Here is a 24,227-nt window from a genome sequence, read left to right on the forward strand (position 1 = left end):
GGAAACAACAGCAAAAGAAATTATCCCATCCTGTGTTGTTTTCATCAACAGTAAATGGATGAAAGCATTGTGAAAGTGGGCTTGCAAGAAGTATGACCACATTGTCCAGGGGTCAGTTAATGAAAGCTTTATTATTAGTATGGGGTCAATTGTGGAAGCGCAATGGCCCAGTGGTTAGGGCAGTGGACTCTCGGTTGGAGGATTGTGGTTTCGATTCCCAGACAGGGCATTGTGTGTGTTTATTGAGCAAAAACACCTAAAGCTCCACGAGGCTCTAGCAGGGGGTGGTGGCAACCCCTGTTGTACTCTTTCACCCCAACTTTCTCTCACTCTTTCTTCCTGTTTCTTGAGTAATGCTGCGATGGACTGGTGTCCCATCCAACTCGGGGGAACACATACACCATAGAAAGTGGGAAACTGGGCCCATGAGCCTGGCAAAGCTTAAAAAGGGCGCATAAAAAAAAATAAAATGGGGTCAATTATAAGTTCACAAATCAAAAGTGACAAAGAAGAAAACTTCAGCAGGTGTGGTTGTGTGCTTCCCAACTTCATGGTTCCAGGTTCAGTCCCACTGCATGGCACCTTGGGCAAGTGTCTTTCACTATAGCCTCAGGCCAACCAAAGCCTTGTGAGTGGATTAGATAAATGGAAACTGAAAGAAGCCCATCGTATATTTATGCATATCTTTGTGTTTGTGCTTGTCCCCCAGCATCACTTGGCAACTGGTATTGGTTTGCTTACATTTCCATCACTTTGTGGTTCAGCATAAGGGATCGATAGAATAAGTACCAGGCATGTAAAAAGAAGTACTGAGGTTTATTTGTTTGATTAAACCCTTCAATGCAGTGCCCCAGTATGGCCATAGTCCAGTAACTGAGACAAAAGATAAATAGTAAATGAAAACAAAAATAAGCAGTTGTCACTGAAACAGACGAACAGACAGACAAGCAGAGTGAGAGCATATATACATGCATATACACACACACATTTGGAATGGAGCCACAATGGCCCAGTGGTTAGGGCAGCAGACTCGCAGTCATAGGATCACGGTTTCGATTCCCAGACCGGGCGTTGTGAGTGTTTATGGAGCGAAAACACCTAAAGCTCCACGAGTCTCCGGCAGGGGATGGTGGTGATCCCTGCTGTATTCTTTCACCACAACTTTCTCTCACTCTTACTTCCTGTTTCTGTTGTACTTGTATTTCAAAGGGCCGGCCTTGTCACTCTCTGTGTCACGCTGAATATCCCCGAGAACTATGTTAAGGGTACACGTGTCTGTGCAGTGCTCAGCCACTTACACGTTAATTTCACGAGCAGGCTGTTCCGTTGATTCGGATCAACCGGAACCCTCGTCATCGTAACCGGCGGAGTGCTCCCCACACACGTTTGCACCCACTTATTCTATCATCAGTAATTTGACAGAAGTAATGTCTTTTTTTAATGTAGTGTTTCCCAACAGAATAAAATGCCTTACAGTATTTGTTTTGGTTCTCTGTGTTCTGAGTTCAAATCCAACCAAGGTCAACATTTCCTTTCATTTTTTTTTCCAGGTCAATAAAATACAGTATCAATTAATATAATTAACTCCCTCCCCTCAAATATCAAAAATAGTTATTAATTGATCTCGTTTCTTTTATTTTATTCTACCTTATGTGTTTTGTTATTGCAGGTAACTTAACTAAACCCGCAACTCCTACCGTGTCATACGCAATCAATAGTGACCAAAACGCTATTACATACACGTGTACATTCACTCAGCTCCAATCCTCATCTAATGGTGAGGTGATAAGTTACAAAGGTATTTGGTACATTGGTTCTAAGACTTCCGAGAAAGATATTTCATCTGGTGCAAGCACTGCGCTTTTCCAGTCAAGTGAAATCACAGACGCCGACGATGCTTTGAAAAACGGGGTAAGTTTCAAAAATCTCCATTAGTCAGATTTCCACATTTTGAGACACACACACATTTGTAAATATGAATTAGTGGAAAATGGATTGAGTAAAATGCTTTATTGCATAATATTACAATTGTTTCAGTAAATAAAGGACCCTTTCGTACCTCAGCATGATCCTTTTTTCCACAAGTTTTTTTGAGTGCATTCTTAACCTATATATATATATATATTATATATATATATATACACACGCACACACATATATATATATATATATATATATATATATATATATATATATATATATATATATATATATAATATATATATATATATATAGTTAATCCAAACAAGAAAACACAAAAAAACTAAAAAACACAACGCGAGGACGTGGAACAAATAAAGTATTATTGGACACTCAGGAAAGAAGGGAAGAAGGAGGGTTTAACGTTTCGAGCGGAGCTCTTCGTCGGAAACATAGGAGAAGGAAAGATCCCGAGAAGGGAAGACAGAGAAAAAAATCGCCAGCGGTACTCATGAGGACATATATATATATATATATATATATATTATATATAATATATATATATATACACATACACACAAGTAGGGAACAAATGAAAGAAAGTTGCACACGACACATTTCATACATTGTAAATACACACACACATAATGCATACGACCTTAGGCAAGTGTTTTCTACTCTATCCCCAAGCTGCTCAATGTTTTATTTGTGAATCTGGAGAATAGAGACTGTGCAGATGCAGACATGTGTGTGCTGACTCAGATTTGAATACTGACATTATGAATATTTGCTCCATTTTCAAAGACCTATGAACTAAAAATAATCCCTTATTTGAAAATAAGTAAGGCTGGAGTTGAGAAGAGCTCTGACTAGAAAACTCTGCGGCAAACATTTTCTTAATTTTTCCAATGTTTATATGAAACAGTTTCTAAAGAATTTTCATTTCGCTTACCTCTGCTTCATAGATTTCCTGTGCCATCAAAGTTAGTTCTTCAGACCGTTGTGGTGAACCAATATCTCAACAGAGTAATGTAATTATTGCTGAAACTAAGGTAAGTAAAATCTAAGACTGATACATATATTTTTGTTGGGTGTTTTCCTCATCAAAAATTGTAGTGAACTAGAAGAATCAGTAGAACAGTGGAGGAGTAGTGGACAAAATTCTTTGCATAATTTAGTTATGGCTCTTTATGTCCTGGAGACAAATCCTGTTAATATCAAATTTACCTTTCGTTCTTCTGGGGTCAGTGGAATATAATAGTGGGGCTGATTTAATCAACTAATATTCTCCCTTTTATAAAATACTAGCAGTATCGCCCGGCGTTGCTCGGGTTTGTAAGGGAAATAACTATACAGCATTTTTTGAGAGTTATAGCCAAAAAATAGCAAAAAAATGGGAAAAAAAATTATGGTAAATTTTTTTTGAGAGTTAAAAAGGTCGAGTTGCGTCCCCTAGACAGTCTGTGGTTTGTGTTTCTGATTCTCGACCCCATGTCGAATTTATCTTTTTATTTCAGAACTGGGGGAACTTTTCAAAATTTTCGCTGCGTTAGTTTTGAATTATGACATTGGGCTATGTCAAGTTTCATCAGAATCGGTTGAAAGCCGTGGTCAGGGTGAGGGTACAACCTGACCGACACACAGACACGCAGACAGACTAACTGCCATTTATATAGAGAGAGATGAAGGAGTAATGATGTTAGGGGGCCAAACCCAATGCATCTTAGATTTTTTTCATTATGTTCTCCCTTTGGTCTCAGCTCATATCATACCTGATTAGTTCAGTTCAAGACAACCAGCACTTAAAAGATGTATGGTCTTATATTAATTATCATAATGATTCAATGGTTCATATACTGTTACATTTGCAGCACACTTTACAGAAAGATATGGAAGAAGAACAAAGCCTGAACTTCAATAGTATTTCATTTATTGAGACCAAAATGATAATTACTCTCTTGGTGACAATTTGGTAAAATCATGAGAGCATCAAATCAAATGCCTGTGTTATTTGTTCCCATTTTTTTTAATGTTCTGAGTTCAAATCCTACCAAGGTTGATTTTGTATTTCATCCCATGAGAATCAATTCATAAGTTCCCAGTCTAGGATAGGGATTGTTCTTTAGTGAAATGATGCAATATCACAGCGATAAAAATGTATGTCCAGAATCTGAGAGAGCTTCAAAGATTCTCAAAAAATATTTGTTTATATATTTTAGCTTATAAATAATTTAAACAACAGAAAATGTTTAAGTACTTACTTTAATCAATGAATAGTGTGGGTACCCACCAAAAAACCGTATAAAGTTGTTGGCATTAAGAACGGCATCTATCTAACCACAGAAACCATGGGAAAGCAGGTATTGAAACATGATATGGTCTGCCAGTTTGTTAGATCTTATCAAACCATCCAACCCATGCCAGAATAGAAAGAAAACATGAACTGATGAGAATGATGATAATTTTATCCAGCTGCACATCTGTATGCTATGGTATACTGTTTATGGAGCACTATAACAGTTGTAATGTTAACATAGTATATTACTGATTAGAATGGTCTCCGGATGGGAGAACTACTATAAAACTATAGCCATTATATTTTGTAACTCTAAATAATGCTCGCTGCTCTATTTGCCTCGACCCTTTAGCATTCAGATTGTTCTGTCAAATGTATTGCTTATTCATACACATTGCTTTGAATTAATTGTGGAATCTCTCATAATTCTGAAATTTCAATTATGATTGTTAATTTTTAGAATGACGAAGTAGGGTTGGACCTGACCAGTTTGAACAAAAAGAAAAAAAACCTGGCTACAAATGATAAAGGGCTACAAAGCTGGCGCGAAAAGGCCCGGCTCATACATCATAGTTGAGTAAATATCTAGAAATAGGGATTTGTTGGAAGCTGTGGTTTTCACAATGATTCCCCAAATATCTAAATGTCTAAATTGTCATAAACTCTCCTACTCAGCATTAACGTGAAGGCAGAACTTGTTACTAATTAGCATTTCAAACACCAAAATGCTCCAGCATTGCCACAGTCCAATGGCTAAAACAAATAAAAGTGTAATTGGAAATTATAAATTAACTGCAGATAATTAATTATCAAACATCAAGGAAAGAAAAAATCAAATGTCCTCCAAATATTCAAATTTATGGTTGTTGCACCTAATCTATTCTTCTAATAATGCAATAATTATTATAAAGGATGCATGAGTGTGAAAACTTCTGTGGTAAGCAGACTGGAATACGTTAACAACAACATAAAGTAATTGAAGAAAAATATTTAATTTGAATTATCTGAAATAGTTAAAAAAATTTTCTAACATTCTTATTAAAATTTACTCTTTAAAATGTTTAGAAAAAGTACCATCATCAACTTTTATATCCAACTAGCAGTATCGCCCGGCGTTGCTCGGGTTTGTAAGGGAAATAACTATATAAGCATTTTTAGAGAGTTACTTCCCTTATAGATGCCAATTCGGGCTTTCTTAGCCATCTCTGTTTTGGTGTCTTCAAGCCATGAAGTCGTTGTTCTAAAAGAACGCTGGTCTCCTTGACAACGCTTTACGACGTTGATTTCCTTACACTCCCTTCCCCACAGCTTCACGAGGGAGGGAAGAAGGGGGAGAAGCAAACAGGTGCAGGTGTGACCGTGGACGCCAACTCCGCCGCCATCGACACACGAAAAATTATGCATTAAAATGGAATAAAAAATGATGTTAAATTATTTTTAAAATCGTAGACTCATCGTAGACGTGCGCTAATACTCAGACGGGCTCGATATGAATCACGACTATAAGATACCTGAATTTGGTTAAACTGTGGGAGTAGTTAGGAATCTAAATCGAAGGGGACAGACACTCACACAACTAGAGTTTTATATATATAGATTTTTCTGTGCTGGCATGAGTTGTATGAGACTTGGTTTTGATACTTGGATGTTCTTCTTGTCACTATACACTGATTTTTACCTAATGGAACAGACTGATTACAGTAAATGAAAATAAGTGTTACTGGCTTTGCTGAGACAATATTTCTGTGAAGGCATGTGGAACCTTTCCTCTGTATACATACATACAAAACTTATGTGATAAGCAGACTGGAATATGTTAACAACAACATGTAGTAATTCAAACGAAATATTTAATTTGAATTATCTGAAATAATTTCATACTTTAAATAAATAAATATCTTTCTGTTTATATTTAATGAAAAACATTTTTTTTTTTCAGATTGATAACACAACAGATATTGAATTAATTGAAGGAGAAGAGCCAGTCTCTCTATCGGTTAGCATTGGAATTGAACCGAATTACATCTGTATCTTGAAGTACGGTAAAACATGCCAGATATCATTCAAAGCAAGTTTAACGGGTTCAAGTTCTAGAAGGAGATGTCCAACAGTTTCTTTAGTTGTTCCACTGGTTGTACTATACAGAGGAAACAATATTGGAGGTCAACCAATCTGTGGTACCAAGATGTCTGCTGCATCCAGTTCCATTACATTACAAGCTCTTGTTGATAGCGTTTATAGACCAGATGTCAAACAAGAACTCAAAATTGTAGAGGAACATTTAGTAGGTGGCACTAAATATGAGATGAATCCTGTATCGAAACAAGTAAGTACTACATGTTTTATTTTGTTTATACCCCCCCTTCACTCCTTCTCTGTAAGAGTTTTAGTGTTGTTAAAACTAGAAGGTAATGTTGTAGACTATGAAGATGATGATGATAACAATGAAGCAACTAAAGAAAACAAATTCTATGTCTGTTATATATGTATAACGCAAGAGTGGCTGTGTGGTAAGTAGCTTGCTAACCAACCAAATGGTTCCGGGTTCAGTCCCACTGCGTGGCACCTTGGGCAAGTGTCTTCTACTATAGCCTCGGGCCGACCAAAGCCTTGTGAGTGGATTTGGTAGACGGAAACTAAAAGAAGACCGTCGTATATATGTATATATATATATATGTGTGTGTTTGTGTGTGTCTGTGTTTGTCCCCCTAGCATTGCTTGACAACCGATGCTGGTGTGTTTATGTCCCTGTTACTTAGCGGTTTGGCAAAAGAGACCGATAGAATAAGTACAGGGCTTACAAAAGAATAAGTCCCAGGTTCGAGTTGCTCGATTAAAGGCGGTGCCCCAGCATGGCCGCTGTCAAATGACTGAAACAAGTAAAAGAGTAAAAGAGTAAGAGTATTAAGGCATATATGTATGTCTTTATGCCTATATGTTCACACACACACATACACACACACACACACACACACACATATATATATATATATATATATATATATATCAAACATAAATTGAAAACAGAACACAAAGGATATCACGGTACACGTGTTTCAAGCTTTATAAACAATCTGTTATTACATCAGCTTAGGTATATTATTGATATAAAAGATGGTTTGAAGTTCTCTTTAGCTGCAAACAGACTCCATGCTGAATAGTGGTACAGTATGGGCAGATGTTTGAAATCTAACGAACCTTTATACAAATGTACCTTTTCAAAGAGATATGATAAACCTATTATAATGGGTACTACTATGTGTACCTTTTATTTTGTGATGTAATCTTTGGACTAACAATGTTTGTGGCTGAAGAGAGCTTTAAACCATCTTTTATATCAATAATATACCTATGCTAATGTAATAACAGATTGTTTATAAAGCTTGAAACACGTGTACCGTGATATCCTTTGTGATCTGTTTTCAATTTATGTTTGATATATTCTCTCACCTCTGCCACTATCTGGCATATACAGGTGCTTACACTTATCAAGTATTCCCTCTAAACTTATGTGTATTTACCACTCTGTTTATATGGGGCTGTCCCTCCTTCAATACTTTAGCCATTGGTGTCCCTTTAGCTGAAACAAAATTTATTTTGTTGGGAATCATTATCTTCAGGGAAACATTTGATGCTCAGGTTTTGCAACTGGAAGTCTCTATTCTCAGCAGCTTCAACATCATCCTATGAACTCATGTCTCTACACACACACTTGCTTCCCTACTAACATAACCCACTCACAAAGCATTGATTAAGCAGAAGCTTTGGTAGAATGCACTTTCCTAAAGTGCCATGTAGTCATGGAACCAAGCAAGGATCCACGTGATTGCAAAAAGCAATGCTTAAAGCTAAGATAGGTTTGTTTCAAAATTATGTTAACTTTTGTGACTTTCCCTTATTAGACTGAACGAAAACTCAGTTGACGATTTAGAAGCAAATTGCATCATTTTCTTTTATTCCAACAGGTATCAATAAAAAATATGGACTCAAGAATGTTTACCAAAGGAACATGTAAAATCACAGGAGATCCCCATGTATTTTCTTTCGGTCGGAGGTAAGCATTTTATAGATATATCCTTTTATATCTGCAGCACAAGCAATCGAAACTGTTGACTCAGCTCACTTCTAATGTCTTTGTATGAAGCTACAGAGAGAGATTTGTACATAATTGCTTGACATGTGAGAAATAGCAATCAAATCTGACTCATATTATACCTCAAGCACCTTAAAAAGAAGGTGCACATAGGATAGTTTCTTTGGATGCCTGGAAAAAAAAATGTGGTGGTTACAATTAGAATATTTTTTAACACAAGCCAGCTCAACAAGAAATAATTTTATGCTAAACAATGTTTTCGTTTTCTGATTTACTCATAGAAACAGGTTGAATAAAACCCGAACTAAAGATGTAGCCTCATGCGAAGAAAGTGAATAATTCAAAGACAGTCTTCTGTTTAATGGTGCTAACATTTCTTAATTGGTTTTCAAGTGGTTTGAGGAAAAGCTGGTTGTTATTTCTAACAGATCTAGCTACCACATATTGTCACTCATAACAGCATATACATACTTGTACATTTTATGAACACAGATATTAATATTAATAATAATATGAATATAATGAAATTATAAGATGATAATATATACACGTGTGGAGGCGCAATGGCCCAGTGGTTAGGACAGCGGACTCACGGTTGTAGGATCACAGTTTCAATTCCCAGACTCGGCGTTGTGAGTGTTTATTGAGCAAAAACACCTAAAGCTCCACGAGGCTCTGGCAAGGGGTGGTGGTGATCCCTGCTGTACTCTTTCGTCACAACTTTCTCTCACTCTTTCTTCTGTTGGCCTGCTCACTTAGCCAGCAGGGTGGCGTCATTTGAAGGCTAAAACAATGCAAAGCGCATTATAACCAGCGATGTGTAGCAACATCTGATAGCCTGGTCGGTCACGGTGATCACGGTGAATATATACACATAGATTATCATTTAAAACCCGTGTGCTAAATGTTAGACTTAGTCTACAAAATTATATTATCTATGAGCCCAAGACTGATGAATTACATTCAGGAAAAGACCTAAACGTGTTTTCCTTTTATTCTGTTACTTGTTTCAGCCATTTGGAGCACCACCTTGAAGAGTTTTAGTCAAACAAATCAACCCCCAGTACTTTTTTCTTCAACCTCTTTTGCTGAACCACTAAGTTATGGGGACATAAACACACCAACACCAGTTGTCAAGCAGTGAGGGGGGGGAGACAAACACAACCACACACACACATAGAATATATATATATATATAGGCGCAGGAGTGGCTGTGTGGTAAGTAGCTTGCTAACCAACCACATGGTTCCGGGTTCAGTCCCACTGCGTGGCATCTTGGGCAAGTGTCTTCTGCTATAGCCCCGGGCCGACCAATGCCTTGTGAGTGGATTTGGTAGACGGAAACTGAAAGAAGCCTGTCGTATATATGTATATATATATAAGTGTGGGTTTGTGTGTCTGTGTTTGTCCCCCTAGCATTGCTTGACAACCGATGCTGGTGTGTTTATGTCCCCGTCACTTAGCGGTTCGGCAAAAGAGACCGATAGAATAAGTACTGGACTTACAAAGAATAAGTCCTGGTGTCGATTTGCTCGACTAAAGGTGGTGCTCCAGCATGGCCGCAGTCAAATGACTGAAACAAGTAAAAGAGTAAAAGAGAGAGAGTAAAGAGTATACATACATATATATATATATATATATATATAATCTTTTACTTGTCTCAGTCATTTGACTGGCCATGCTGGAGCACCACCTTTATAGTCAAGCAAATCGACCCCAGAGCTTATTCTTTGTAAGCCTAGTACTTATTCTATCAGGCATTTTTGCCGAACCACTAAGTTACGGGGACGTAAACACATCAGCATTGGTTGTCAAGCGATGCTGAGGGACAAACAGACACACAAACATATACACACACATTTATGCACATATATATATATACGGTGGGCTTTTTCCAGTTTCTGTCTATCAAATCCACTCACAAGGCTTTGGTTGGCCCAAGGCTATAGTAGAAGACCAAGGTGCCATGCAGTGGGACTGAACCTGGGACCATGTGGTTGGTAAGCAAGCTGCTTACCACACAGCCACTCCTGTGCCTATATATATATAATTGTAAGATCCAAAGATCTAGGTGTAGGCAGTTAGTAAAAGAATAGAGAGTTAAATAATTTGGTTGCTGATTTTATAAATGAGAGATCCATGCTTTTGTTAGATTGGTCTGGTAGGGTTACTTTGACTGAGGGTACACACATCAAATTCAAAATGTTGCAGTGTCTGAAAATCCTTTTACACTAGTGAATTTCATGTTATGAACACTCATTGTCTTAAACGGAGATATTCTCTGATGACATAAAAAAAAACAACAGAGATCAGCTGTTCACATTGAAATCTTCCAGAATGTTCTAAGAATCAACAGATATGTTATTGTTTGGATTTTCCCTATTCTGCTGCTCTTCAAGAATCATTATGTAAAACTGCTTTGCTACATTTATTCTCTCTTACTTGCAGATATTACAGCAACTTCATGACAGGTGAATTTATTGTCTACCAACACGAAACGTTGCCATTTGAGGTTCGTTTCTTTATTATTTAATTTTTATACTCCAGCATCTTAACTGATTCCATTTTGTCCCTGAAACATCTTCGTTTCAGAGATAAAGAATGACACACGCTTACACACACACACACACACACACACACACACAAGTGTATTAGTTTGACACTTGGGTAAATGAAAAAATCTTTTACGTTTTGAGCGTACACTCTTCAACAGAAAGGAACAACAGAAAATAAACAGAGAGAGAAAGAAAAAACCTTGCAGATTTCAGACCGCCAGCATGGCATATATATATATATATATACTAGCAGTATCACCCGGCGTTGTTCGGGTTTGTAAGGGAAATAACTATATAAGCATTTTTAGAGAGTTACTTCCCTTATAGATGCCAATTCGGGCTTTCTTAGCCATTTCTGTTTTGGTGTCTTCAAGCCATGAAGTCGTTGTTCTAAAAGAACGCTGGTCTCCTTGACAACGCTTTACGACGTTGATTTCCTTACACTCCCTTCCCCACAGCTTCACGAGGGAGGGAAGAAGGGGGAGAAGCAAACAGGTGCAGGTGTAACCATGGACGCCAACTCCGCCGCCATCGACACACGAAAAATTATGCATTAAAATGGAATAAAAAATGATGTTAAATTATTTTTAAAATCGTAGACTCATTGTAGATGCGCGCTAATACTCAGACGGGCTCGATATGAATCACAACTATAAGATACCCGAATTTGGTTAAACTGCACCGCAAAATGTGGGAGTAGTTAGGAATCTAAATCGAAGGGGACAGACACTCACACAACTACAGTTTTATATATATAGATATATATATATATATTATATATTTTTTATTAATGAATATTATATTTTATATATTTTTTATTAATTAATTTTATTTCTATGTATTGGTTTATGATTTTCACTGTTTGATTTGCCTAATAGTGGTATTATCTCTAATTTAATATAATATATATTTATATATATATATGCATACATACATACATTTATACACATAAAAACATATATACATACATGCATAATTACATACATATATCTACTGAACAGACTTTCTCAGTCACCTGTTAACATTACCTTTTTATATTTTGTCTTGTTAGGTCAGAGCTTTCTTTACAAGATGTGGCCGGGCTTCCTGTACTTGTGCAGTCATAGTTCGATCAGGAGACGATGTCATCATTTTTAACAAATGCCCGTATGTTAATTCTAAATTTAATGCCAGATCATTTCCTGTCAAAGTCAAGACATACCTCCATGGTGACCTAACACCAGCAACCAAAGTTTACACAAACTTCTTTGGCTCTTATTATGTGGTAAGTTTCCCACAGCCTTAGCTCATTTAATCACATACTAAACTCATATGTTTACCATCATCATCATCATCATCATTATTATTATTATTATTATATTATTATTATTATTATTATTATTATCATTATTATACAAGGTAGTGAGCTGGCAGAATTATTAGCATGTCTGACAAAATGCTTAGTAGCATTTCCTCTGTCTTTAAATTCTGAGTCGAAAATTCTGTTGAGATTGACTTTGCCTTTCATCCTTTCAAGGTCGATAACAGAAGTACCAGTTGAGGACTTGGGTCGATGTAATTAACTATTCCGCTACCCCCAAATTTCAGACCTTGTACTTATAGCAGAAAGGATGATTATTATTATTATTATTATCATCATCATCATCATCATCATCATCATCATCATCATCATCATCATCACCATCATCACCATCATAACCATCATCATCATCATCATCACCATCATCACCATCATCACCATCATCATCATCATCATCATCATTATCATCATTATTATTATTATTATTATTATTATTATAATGATGAGCTGACAGGATTGTTAGCATGCCAGGCAAATTGCTTGGAAGCATTTCATCCATCTTTGCATTCTAATTTCAAATTTCACAGAGGTTGACTCTGCCTTTCAACCTTCTGGGGTCGATAAAATAAGTACCAGTTGAACACTGGGGTTGATGTAATCAACTTAGTCCACTCCTGAAATTGCTGGCCTTGTGCCAAATTTGAAATCCCTCTCCTAAAATTTCAACCCTTGTGCCTATAGTAGAAAGGATTGTTGTTTTTATTATTATTATTATTATTATGTATATATATATATATATATGGAGGCGCAATGGCCCAGTGGTTAGGGCAGCAGACTCGCGGTCATAGGATCGCGGTTTCGATTCCCAGACTGGGCGTTGTGAGTGTTTATTGAGCGAAAACACCTAAAGCTCCACGAGGCTCCGGCAGGGGATGGTGGTGATCCCTGCTGTACTCTTTCACCACAACTTTCTCTCACTCTTACTTCCTGTTTCTGTTGTACCTGTATTTCAAAGGGCCGGCCTTGTCACTCTCTGTGACACGCTGAATATCCCCGAGAACTACGTTAAGGGTACACGTGTCTGTAGAGTGCTCAGCCACTTACACGTTAATTTCACGAGCAGGCTGTTCCGTTGATTCGGATCAACCGGAACCCTCGTCGTTGTAACCGACGGAGTGCTTCCAAGATATATATATAAATATACTCAGGTCCGGTCTTATTCCCAGTAGGAATTATGTGGCTAGCAGGTTATTACTGGTAACTTTAGGTAACCACAAGTTTTCAGCAGTCTTTCAAGTGCTTAGAACCTCCCTGATAATCCTTGCTGTCCTTAAGAGACAAACTTTCTGTAGGAGCTCTACTGGGCATTCTATTTCAATCTCCTTCAGCTATTTGTCTATATCTTGGCTTACTATTCCCAATGCACCAGTTATTATAGGCACGAGCTTTACTGTTCACATGCCCCAAATTTTTCCTACTTCATATTTTAAGGTATTGTATTTGATTTTCTTCCTCTCTCTTTACGATCCTGGAATCAAATGGGCATGATGGATCGATAAGTAAGCAACTTGTGTCTGGTCTATCAATTTCTACTTTCTTGTCCATTTGAATAGGAAAGTCCCACAAAAATCTTACATTTATATTATTATTATGGCAAGCTTGCAGAATTTTTAGCAGCATCTACTTCCATCTTTATGTCCTGAGTTCAAACACTGTAGGTCAACTTTGCCTTTCATCCTTTTGAAGTCAGTAAAATAAGTACCGTTTGATTATTGGGGTCAGTGTAATTAGTTTACCTCCTCCCTCGAAATTGCTGGACTTGTGCCAAAATTTGAAATTATTATTATTGAGGTAAGCTTGCAGGATTGTTAACACACTAATCAAGATGCTTAATGACATTTCACCCACTTTTATGTTCTGGGTTCAAATTCCACTGAAGTCCCTTTTGCTTTTCAATCTTTTGGGGTCAATAAAATACCATTACTAGTACTTATTTTTCAGGCTGTGAGCTTATAGTAAAAAGGATTACTATTATTATGATTGAGTGGGGGAACAGTGATACGGGGGTGGTTTACAAATATATGAAGTCCAAAATACCAATCGTGACTACCTGTTTGATAAGGGTACACTAGGCACATGCTCCACAACCATATATGCATGGCACGATGACCTCACATCAAGATAAATAGTACATAACTTTGCAGATTGGGCCCAGTTAGAATACTTACAGATTAACTTAGCGAGATAGATTGGGGTGTGGTTTCAAGATAATTTCTTTATGGGCCAGATATATATATATGTACATCAGAGACCCCCTTCGGTCACGACACAGACCATGGGACTATACCTAGAATGTTACTTTCCGAGGCATAAATCCGGGCAAGGTTGTTAATGGAAGACCAGCAATTGCCCACGCATACCAGCCTCCCCTCTCCACGTCACCGATGTTATCCAAGGGAAAGACAAAGGTCGATACAGCTTGGCACCAGTGACGTCGCAACTCATATCTACAGCTGAGTGAACTGGAGCAACGTGAAATAAAGTGCCTTGCTCGAGAACACAACATGCAGCCCGGTCCGGGATTCGAGCTCACAATCTCACGATCGTAAGCTCGACGCTCTAACCACTGAGCCATGCGCCATATACATATACACACATATAAAGGCTTACCTCCAGGAACATTTTGATTCCATTACTTTAACTTTGGAATGATTACATCAGATGATTATAAAGGTTGCAAGAATAGCTACAAGAATATATACTACTAAATGCTTATTAAATCACCCGTGAAATTAGACATTTTAAATCTATTGTCTGAGCATCTTCGTTAGCAAAGATTTTAAGTATCTCCAATTCGTTGCAGTTTTTCTAATTTGTGTCCCATTTCTTCTCCACAGGTTGTTCTACCAACTGGAATGATTGTGAAAATTAAACCAAGATTCCATGCTTTTATGAACATTTACCTTGATGCAACAGCTAAAGATTTAGAGAAGAGTAAAGGTAAGCTATGTTGTACCAATTTTTCAAGTTTATGTAAAACTGCTTAGTCTCCTGATTAATGAATGAGTTTAATGATTAATCGTTGAGAATTTCTTGGAGTAGAGGTAAGTGGGTTCTTACCAAAAAAAATAAACATTTAAAAGTTGTAGTTGAGATAAAAATGTTTTGATGAAAGATTTGAGTTTGTACAGGCATATTGATATGTGTGTGTCTGAGTGAATGTATGTGTGTGAATTGGAGAGAGTCTATGAGTGTTTGAGAGAGTGCATGTCCATAAGCCAGTGTGTGTGTATGTGTGTGAGTCATTGTTGTTGGAGAAGATGGTTTAACTTTGGAAAGAATACAATAATATCTAACTGCAACTTTTATTTTCTCTGCAGGTCTTTGTGACAAATACACATTGAAATCTCGCAACTATTTCACTGGTAAAACCAAACAGTTCCCTATTTCAAGGCTTCCTGATGGTTTTAGTAAAGAATGGAGGTAAATCCTGTTCTTCATAGATTCAATTTTTTCATGAAATTTGTGCAAGACAAATACAGAATAACTCTGTGTGTGTGCGTGTGTGTGATTACATTTGTATGGTGTGTTTTTGTAGATTTTCTCAAACACTTCCTGCCAACATTTTCTCCTGTGATACTTAAAAGATTAACACATATGACTACAGACAAACTGAACACAACTGAACTTTGAAGGTAACACAGGGAACATGATATGCTTTCAGATCTTATATAGAAATTATTCATACTGCTTTGTTGCCATTATTATCGAGTAAGAGAGTAGTGCATGCCATTAAAGTGACACTGGGGTGCAAATATACAAAGCCCAATATACCCATCATGACTACCTGCCTAATAAGGGTACACCAGGCACATGCATCACAGCCATATGCACGCAAAATAGTGACTGCATGTCAAAATAAACAGCATGACCTTGCAGATGGGACTCAGAATTTTTTCAGGTTGAGCAGCCCACCTTCCTCAAAAGATCCCTGAATGAGGTTTGTTTAACGATGATGAACAAAACATCCATATTTCAAGAGGTGAATTATTTATTCAAACCCAAAGAATTCCACTCAACACATAGCTATTATTATTATTATTATTATTATTATATTATTATTATTATCATTATTATTATTATTATCATCATTCAGTAGTCTTATTTTTATCACATGCTTTCACTGCACTACCAAGCACAGCTCTGTGTGCCTTGGGTATGTGCTATGGTTTGTTGTGATACTCTTATTTTTACTGTATTGAAAGTGTTTTACTTAGGATGTGTGCAGTGCCTAGTAGTGCTATTTTCTATGTGTTATATATACTTGTTAGTCCTGGTGATTTTGTTATGCATTAGTATGTATATTGTTTTATTATTATTATTATTAGTTGGTGAGATCCAGGCCATGATTGACAACAATCCCTCCAAGTCAATCAGGTCCATCGCCAGGGACATGGGGAGTATCTGTGTTTTTTATCAGGCAGGTAGTGCATGAGGACATTTGGTATTCCTCATACAAGATGAGAAAGGGACAATTTTTATCCCAAGCCATCAAGGACAAGAGGAAAGACTGTACTATGAAGCTGTTGAGTAAACTCAAGCATCCCCTCCAACCAAACATGCTTTGGTTTTTCTCAGATGAGAAAAATTTCAGCCAGGATCAGATGGTGAACACACAGAACAACCTTTGGCTTGCCGTATCCCCAAATCATGTACCAAGAGTGATAAAAATCAAAGATCCAGTCAATATCATGGTGTCTGGAGTGATCACTAGTGATGGTGACCTTATGCCTCCATTCCTCTTCCCACACGACCTCAGACTCAACTCAGAGGCCTACATCAAGTGCCTGGAGGATGTAGTCCTGCACTGGGTCAAGAGGGTGGCTGCTGGAAGATCCGATGTCTGGCAACAGGACTTTGCACCATGCCACACAATCAGGAGAACTCAGTCATGGCAGTCAGACAATTTCGGCGACCACATCACCCCTAACATCTGGCCACCTAACTTCCCACACTGCAAGCTCCTTGGTTACTATGTGTGGGGCACAGCTGAGCAAGAGACCAACAAAACTTCTTGTAACACCAAAGATGAACTGAAGGCAAGGATTATAGCAGCATTCACCAACTTAAACAAGGAGACTGTCCAGAAGAGTTGCTGGAGATTCCGAAGTCGTCTGGAGGCCATGGTTAAAGCCAATGGCGACTTTATTGAATAAATTTACTCTTTAGTATTTCAAGATATTTTTATGTAATTTTGGTAAATATATCAGGCGTAGGAGTGGCTGCGTGGTAAGTAGCTTGCTTACGAACCACATGGTTCCAGGTTCAGTCCCACTGCATGATACCTCGGGCAAGTGTCTTCTACTATAGCCTTGGGCCAACCAAAGTCTTGTGAGTGGATTTGGTAGACGGAAACTGAAAGAAACCCGTCGTATATATGTATATATATGTGTGTGTGTATATGTTTGTGTGTGTGTTTGTCCCCCCAATATCGCTTGACAACCGATGCTTGTGTGTTTACATCCCTGTAACTTAGCAGTTCGGCAAAAGTGACCAATAGAATAAGTACTAGGCTTACAAAGAATAAGTCCTAGGGTCGATTTGCTTGACTAAAGGCAGTGCTCCAGCATGGCCACAATCAAATGACTGAAACAAGAGTAAAGAGTATATCTATTAAAATGAGATGACCGTGTTATTTTCATTTTTGCATAATTTAAACGACAGTTCATCCACCGCACCCTGTATGCATGCTGTGTAATATTTAAACATTTGTATCTCTCTTACTATGCTAAGCAACTGGCCTATTATGTTGTTGTAGAGATAAAGTTGATAAGCTTACCTTTGTTTTTGCAGAGTCACAGGCGATACTTATTACAATGGCTACAGCAGGAAACTGGAATTTGAGGTTCCTACTTATTGTACTTGTGTTAATTCAGTAGTGGACTGTAGACCATTTGGAGATGCAATCAGCTGTCCTCTACGCAGAAGATGTGAGTACGCCTTAAACCTTTTATCATTTAAACTTGCCTGATCCAGCCTCTTGCACCTACTCTACAATGTCATTCTAAAAATATACTATCATAGCATTGAAATTTGAAAGCTAGAAGATAATTCAAAAACAGTGTGAATAAATAAGTTTTACATTTGATAGTGTAATTCTGAATACTAAAAATAACTTCACTGAGAACAGTTTAGTAACTTTTGTGTTTATAATTCTAATGTTGTTCATTATCTTAATTTATTCATATCAAATAGTGTCTGGCACTCTAACCTTTCAGTATCTGACACAAGATCGCCTCCTTCAATGACCCCTCTCCTCTCAAAATTCCTTGTCTTGCAAGTTACTAGGCGACCCTGCTGGTACAAGAGCCATGTAAAAAGCATCCAGTCCACACTGAGAAGTGGTTAGCATTTGGAAGGTCATCCAGCTGTAAAAGCTATGCTTAAACTGACTTCACCCGTGCTGGTGCCTCATGAAAAGCATTCAGTCCAATCTGCAAGGGGGTTGGTATTAGGAAGGGCATCCAGCTGTAAAAACCATGCCAAAACAGGCACAGTAGCTTGAGGTAGTCTTCAAACTGGTCGGCTCCTGTCAAACTGTCCAACCCATGCCAGCATGGAAAGCAGACGTTAAACGGTGATCATCATCATCATCATCATCGTTTAACGTCCGTTCTCCATGCTAGCATGGGTTGGACGGTTCGACCAGGGATCTGGGAATCCAGAAGGCTGCACCAGGCTCCGGTCTTATCTGGCAATGTTTCTACAGCTGGATGCCCTTCCTAATGCCAACCACTCCGTGAGTGTAGTGGATGCTTTTCACGTGCCACCTGCACTGGTGCCAGGCGAGGCTGGCATCAGCCACGGTCGGATTGGTGCATTTTATGTGCCACCTGCACGGAAGCCAGTCGAGGCGGCACTGGCTTCGGCCACAATTCGGATGGTGCTTTTTACGTGCCACCTGCATGGAAGCCAGTCGAGGCGGTGCTGGCATCGGCCACGATTCGGATGGTGCTTTTTACGTGTCACCTGCACGGAAGCCAGTCGAGGCGGTGCTGGCATCGGCCACGATTCGGATGGTGCTTTTTACGTGCCACCTGCACGGAAGCCAGTCGAGGTGGTGCTGGCATCGGCCACGCCACGATTGGATGGTGCTTTTTACGTGCCACCTGCACGGAAGCCAGTCGAGGTGGTGCTGGCATCGGCCACGATTCGGATGGTGCATTTTATGTGCCACCTGCACGGAAGCCAGTCGAGGCGGTGCTGGCATCGGCCACGATTCGGATGGTGCTTTTTACGTGCCACCTGCACGGAAGCCAGTCGAGGCGGTGCTGGCATCGGCCACGATTCGGATGGTGCTTTTTACGTGCCACCTGCACGGAAGCCAGTCGAGGCGGTGCTGGCATCGGCCATGATTCGGATGGTGCTTTTTACGTGCCACCTGCACGGAAGCCAGTCGAAGCGGTGCTGGCATCGGCCACGATTCGGATGGTGCTTCTTACGTGCCACCTGCACGGAAGCCAGTCGAGGCGGCGCTGGCATCGGCCACGATTCGGATGGTGCTTTTTACGTGCCACCTGCACGGAAGCCAGTCGAGGCGGCGCTGGCATCGGCCACGATTCGGATGGTGCTTTTTACGTGCCACCTGCACGGAAGCCAGTCGAGGCGGAGCTGGCATCGGCCACGATTCGGATGGTGCTTTTTACGTGCCACCTGCACGGAAGCCAGTCGAGGCGGAGCTGGCATCGGCCACGATTCGGATGGTGCTTTTTACGTGCCACCTGCACGGAAGCCAGTCGAGGCGACGCTGGCATCGGCCACGATTCGGATGGTGCTTTTTACGTGCCACCTGCACGGAAGCCAGTCGAGGCGGTGCTGGCATCGGCCACGATTCGGATGGTGCTTTTTACGTGCCACCTGCACGGAAGCCAGTCGAGGCGGTGCTGGCATCGGCCACGATTCGGATGGTGCTTTTTACGTGCCACCTGCACGGAAGCCAGTCGAGGCGGTGCTGGCATCGGCCACGATTCGGATGGTGCTTTTTACGTGCCACCTGCACGGAAGCCAGTCGAGGCGGCGCTGGCATCGGCCACGATTCGGATGGTGCTTTTTACGTGCCACCGACACGGAAGCCAGTCGAGGAGGAGCTGGCATCGGCCACGATTCGGATGGTGCTTTTTACGTGCCACCGACACGGAAGCCAGTCGAGGCGGTGCTGGCATTGGCCACGATTCGGATGGTGCTTTTTACGTGCCACCGACACGGAAGCCAGTCGAGGCGGTGCTGGCATCGGCCACGATTCGGATGGTGCTTTTTACGTGCCACCGACACGGAAGCCAGTCGAGGCGGTGCTGGCATCGGCCACGATTCGGATGGTGCTTTTGTATCCTATGTGAATATAATGATCATCGTCAATTTAAAGCCCACTTCCTGTCAGTATCGCTCACCTGTTTCCAAGGGATGGAATGTTTACCCTGGCCTTTCAGACAATGCAAAAAACAGGTTCATTCACTGGACATGTGCTTGTGGCAGATTGTAACCCAGGCCCCTTTTCTAGGGATAAGGACCTTGTTTTCCGGCAGAGTGTAAACAACATGAGACAAGGGGAATACAGAAACACACATATAAACATACACTCATACAGACACATATATGCACATACATACACACAAACATATAAACACATACAAGCATATACATACACACACACACATATATACATATACACACACACATATATACATACACACACACACATATATATACATACACATACATACACACACACACACATATATATATACACACACACACATACACATATATATATGTGCGCGAGAAGACCCGGCTGGACAAGTGAGGCCATAACCCATGGCCCCTACCTGGGACGTAGTCAGTCCACCTATGCATACCTTCCTTCTTGGGACACATAACTCTACTTGTGAAGACCTGTTGAGGCAAGTGAAAATGGACAAAATCAAAAGCAAACTCGATGAACATTAATGGAATTTGTAGTTTTGTGGTACCAGTGCCGGTGGCACATACGAAAACCATCTGAACGTGGCCGTAGCCAGTACCGCATTGACTGGCCTCCGTGCTGGTGGCACGTAACAAACACCATCCGATCGTGGCCGTGCCAGCCTTGCCCCACACACACATTTTAGGCATCTTACAATTCCTATCACTTCCACTTACAAGACACTGGTCAACCTGAGGTCATTATTGAGGGCACATGCCCAGTTTCATACAGTGAGATTGGTAGTTAGCCCTTAAGCATTTAAACTGACCATATCTGGCCAAAATATTCTGTTTTATGTTCAAACTGGCCTGTTCTTGCTTCTCACACTGACTCTACAATGTTGGTATCAAAATAAACAATCATATCATCAAAACCTTGAAGTTATAGGATGATGCGACACCAGTCTGAAATCCCTCTCTTGCTCAGCATATCAATCTCCTGGAAAAGTGTTCAGAAATGTGCAACCAAACAAATACCTGCTCTCATGTATTCACCATCTTGCTTCTTTAGGTAAGAAAGCATTAAAAGTTCCAACATCTGGTAACTGGCAAGGTAGACACCCACTAGATTATCTACAATCTTTCCAACAACAACCATGAGCACCTCTTTGAATCCCAGGTCAAACACTCGAGGACATGCTTACAAAATCAAAAAACAACACAACACCCACAATGTCCAGAAACAATTTTTCACACCCAGAACTGCTGTAGCATCAGTTGTTAGCTATCGGGACACTACATCCTTCAAAACTTCCATTCTTCCTGAAATTTGCCAACAGTGCACCTGATGCCCCACTCCTTTATATTTTTCTTTCTCACCTCCTGCGGATTATTCAATGCACCGTTTGTGCACTTTTGGCTATTTTTCTTTTAATGAGTTGTACTGCATCTGAGCACTGTATACAATAAGTTCATTATATTTAATCCAAAACTATGTGAATAAATAAACATCACATTTGACAGAGAAACCTGAATGCTAAAGAATGAAATACTTAATGAAATTCTTGTGTTATAATTACCCAGAATTATTATAAGACAGATATCTCATTACTCCTTGTAAGATGTAACAGGGATTCCACATAGACATTTCCTTCATTAAACCCCCTTCTTCATTCATTTTTTTTTTTTCAATAGTTTATATCTATTGCTGTGGCTGGTTCTGTTTACTTTGTCTCTAAATCTAAGTGTTTCTGTTATTGCAGTGAGAGACATAACTAAGAACATTGTTGAAAATGCTGTTATCAAAAGTGACGGAACAACCACAAGGAAGAAGCGAGCAACTGTACAAAGTGGCTTTGGAAATTATGACCCTTCATTTGGTACCAATGACGTGAGTTGGTCACAAATTCTGATATTTCTTTCTCTCTCTCTCTCACTCTCCACCAATCTATCCATCTATTTATGTGTGTGTGTGTATGTGTATATATATATATATACACACATACTGTTGTCTGGGAGGAGTCATTCTCTCTTAGTGCCTTATAATTTAACACACTCACCGGTAAAATTTCGACTTATTTCCTTCTGTAGTTTTCTAAAATTTTTGTTGCGCCTTGCAACCTTTTCAATATATTTGACTCTCTTTGCAAATCCAAAAACGAAATATATATATATATATCCGTGCCAGTGGAAAGTAAAAAGCACCATCCGATCGTGGCCGTTGCCAGCCTTGCCTGGCCCCCGTGCCGGTGCCACGTAAAAAGCACCATCCGTCCGTGGCCGTTTGCCAGCCCCGTCTGGCACCTGTGCGGGTTGCATGTAAAAAGCACCCACTACACTCACGGGATGGTTGGTATTAGGAAGGGCATCCAGCCGTAGAAACACTGCCAGATCTGACTGGGCCTGGTGCAGCCTTCTAGCTTCCCAGACCCCAGTTGAACTGTCCAACCCATGCTAGCATGGAAAGTCGATGCTAAATGATGATGATGATGATGATGATATATATGCATGTATGTATAGATACACTCATTTTCTGGAAGCACTATGTGAGCATATATATATGTAAGAATAATGGAAAATGAAGACAAAGGCCCAAGATGTTACTTAAACAATTGATATCATCATATCACCAACATATATTTTACTGGATGCAATAAAATAAATCCGAGAGGATATATATATAATATATATATTTATATATATATACATGCATTTACATACACATATATGGAAAACAAAAATGGACAGGGAATGCTAGTAAATTTTAAAATATTTATTTATGTATATATATATATATATTTGATTTTGATTTTGATTTTTTAGTTTCAGCTCATGAGCTGTGGCCATGCTGGGGCACCGCCATTTGAAATATTATATTAAATTAGAGATAAAACCACTATTAGGCAAATCAAACAGTGAAAATCATAAGCCAATACATATATATATATACACGTACAAACACACACACACATGCAAGCTAGCTGAATTACGTAGTAATATTCGGAAAAGTGGTTGTCATTTCCAGTTATATGTCATTTTAACATATAATAGCCCAGCCGACACAGGGGGCACATTAGGGATTTTTATTGAAATCTAATTAGCCTATAATTGAATAGGATGTTAGTTTAACATGTATGGAAACTTTCATGAAGATTGGTTTGCTGTTTAGGTTGTAAGATGGTAAAAGACAGACAGAAATTGCCATTTATATATGAGATATTTTACATGCATACATATATATACATACACACACAAACACACATATATATATATATACACATACATAGATACATATATATACACATACATACATATATATATACATACATACACACATACATATATATGTATATACATACATATACATACATATATATACATACATACATATATACATACATATATATACATACATATATATATACATACATACCTATATATATACATACATATATATACATATCTATATACATATATATATATACATACATACATATATACATACATATATACATGCATATATATATATATAATATATATATATACATACATATATATATACATATATATACATACATATATATATACATATATCTACATACATGC

General features: G+C 39.0%; 1 protein-coding gene across 1 annotated transcript in view; it reads left to right on the forward strand.

Annotated features, from left to right (window-relative positions):
• The window catches only part of LOC115223143, a 142,835-nt gene that overhangs the window by 100,295 nt on the left and 18,313 nt on the right, over positions 1-24,227 (forward strand). Inside the window, exons 73-82 of the mRNA XM_029793566.2 lie at positions 1,670-1,911; positions 2,886-2,972; positions 6,156-6,542; positions 8,182-8,270; positions 10,758-10,821; positions 11,916-12,128; positions 15,062-15,164; positions 15,545-15,647; positions 18,018-18,154; positions 22,385-22,512. Coding sequence (XP_029649426.2) covers positions 1,670-1,911; positions 2,886-2,972; positions 6,156-6,542; positions 8,182-8,270; positions 10,758-10,821; positions 11,916-12,128; positions 15,062-15,164; positions 15,545-15,647; positions 18,018-18,154; positions 22,385-22,512 — 1,553 coding nt within the window. The remainder of the gene's footprint in view (positions 1-1,669; positions 1,912-2,885; positions 2,973-6,155; positions 6,543-8,181; positions 8,271-10,757; positions 10,822-11,915; positions 12,129-15,061; positions 15,165-15,544; positions 15,648-18,017; positions 18,155-22,384; positions 22,513-24,227) is intronic.

The sequence above is a fragment of the Octopus sinensis genome, linkage group LG22 (genome assembly GCF_006345805.1).
Source record: "Octopus sinensis linkage group LG22, ASM634580v1, whole genome shotgun sequence".
Lineage (NCBI taxonomy): Eukaryota > Metazoa > Mollusca > Cephalopoda > Octopoda > Octopodidae > Octopus > Octopus sinensis.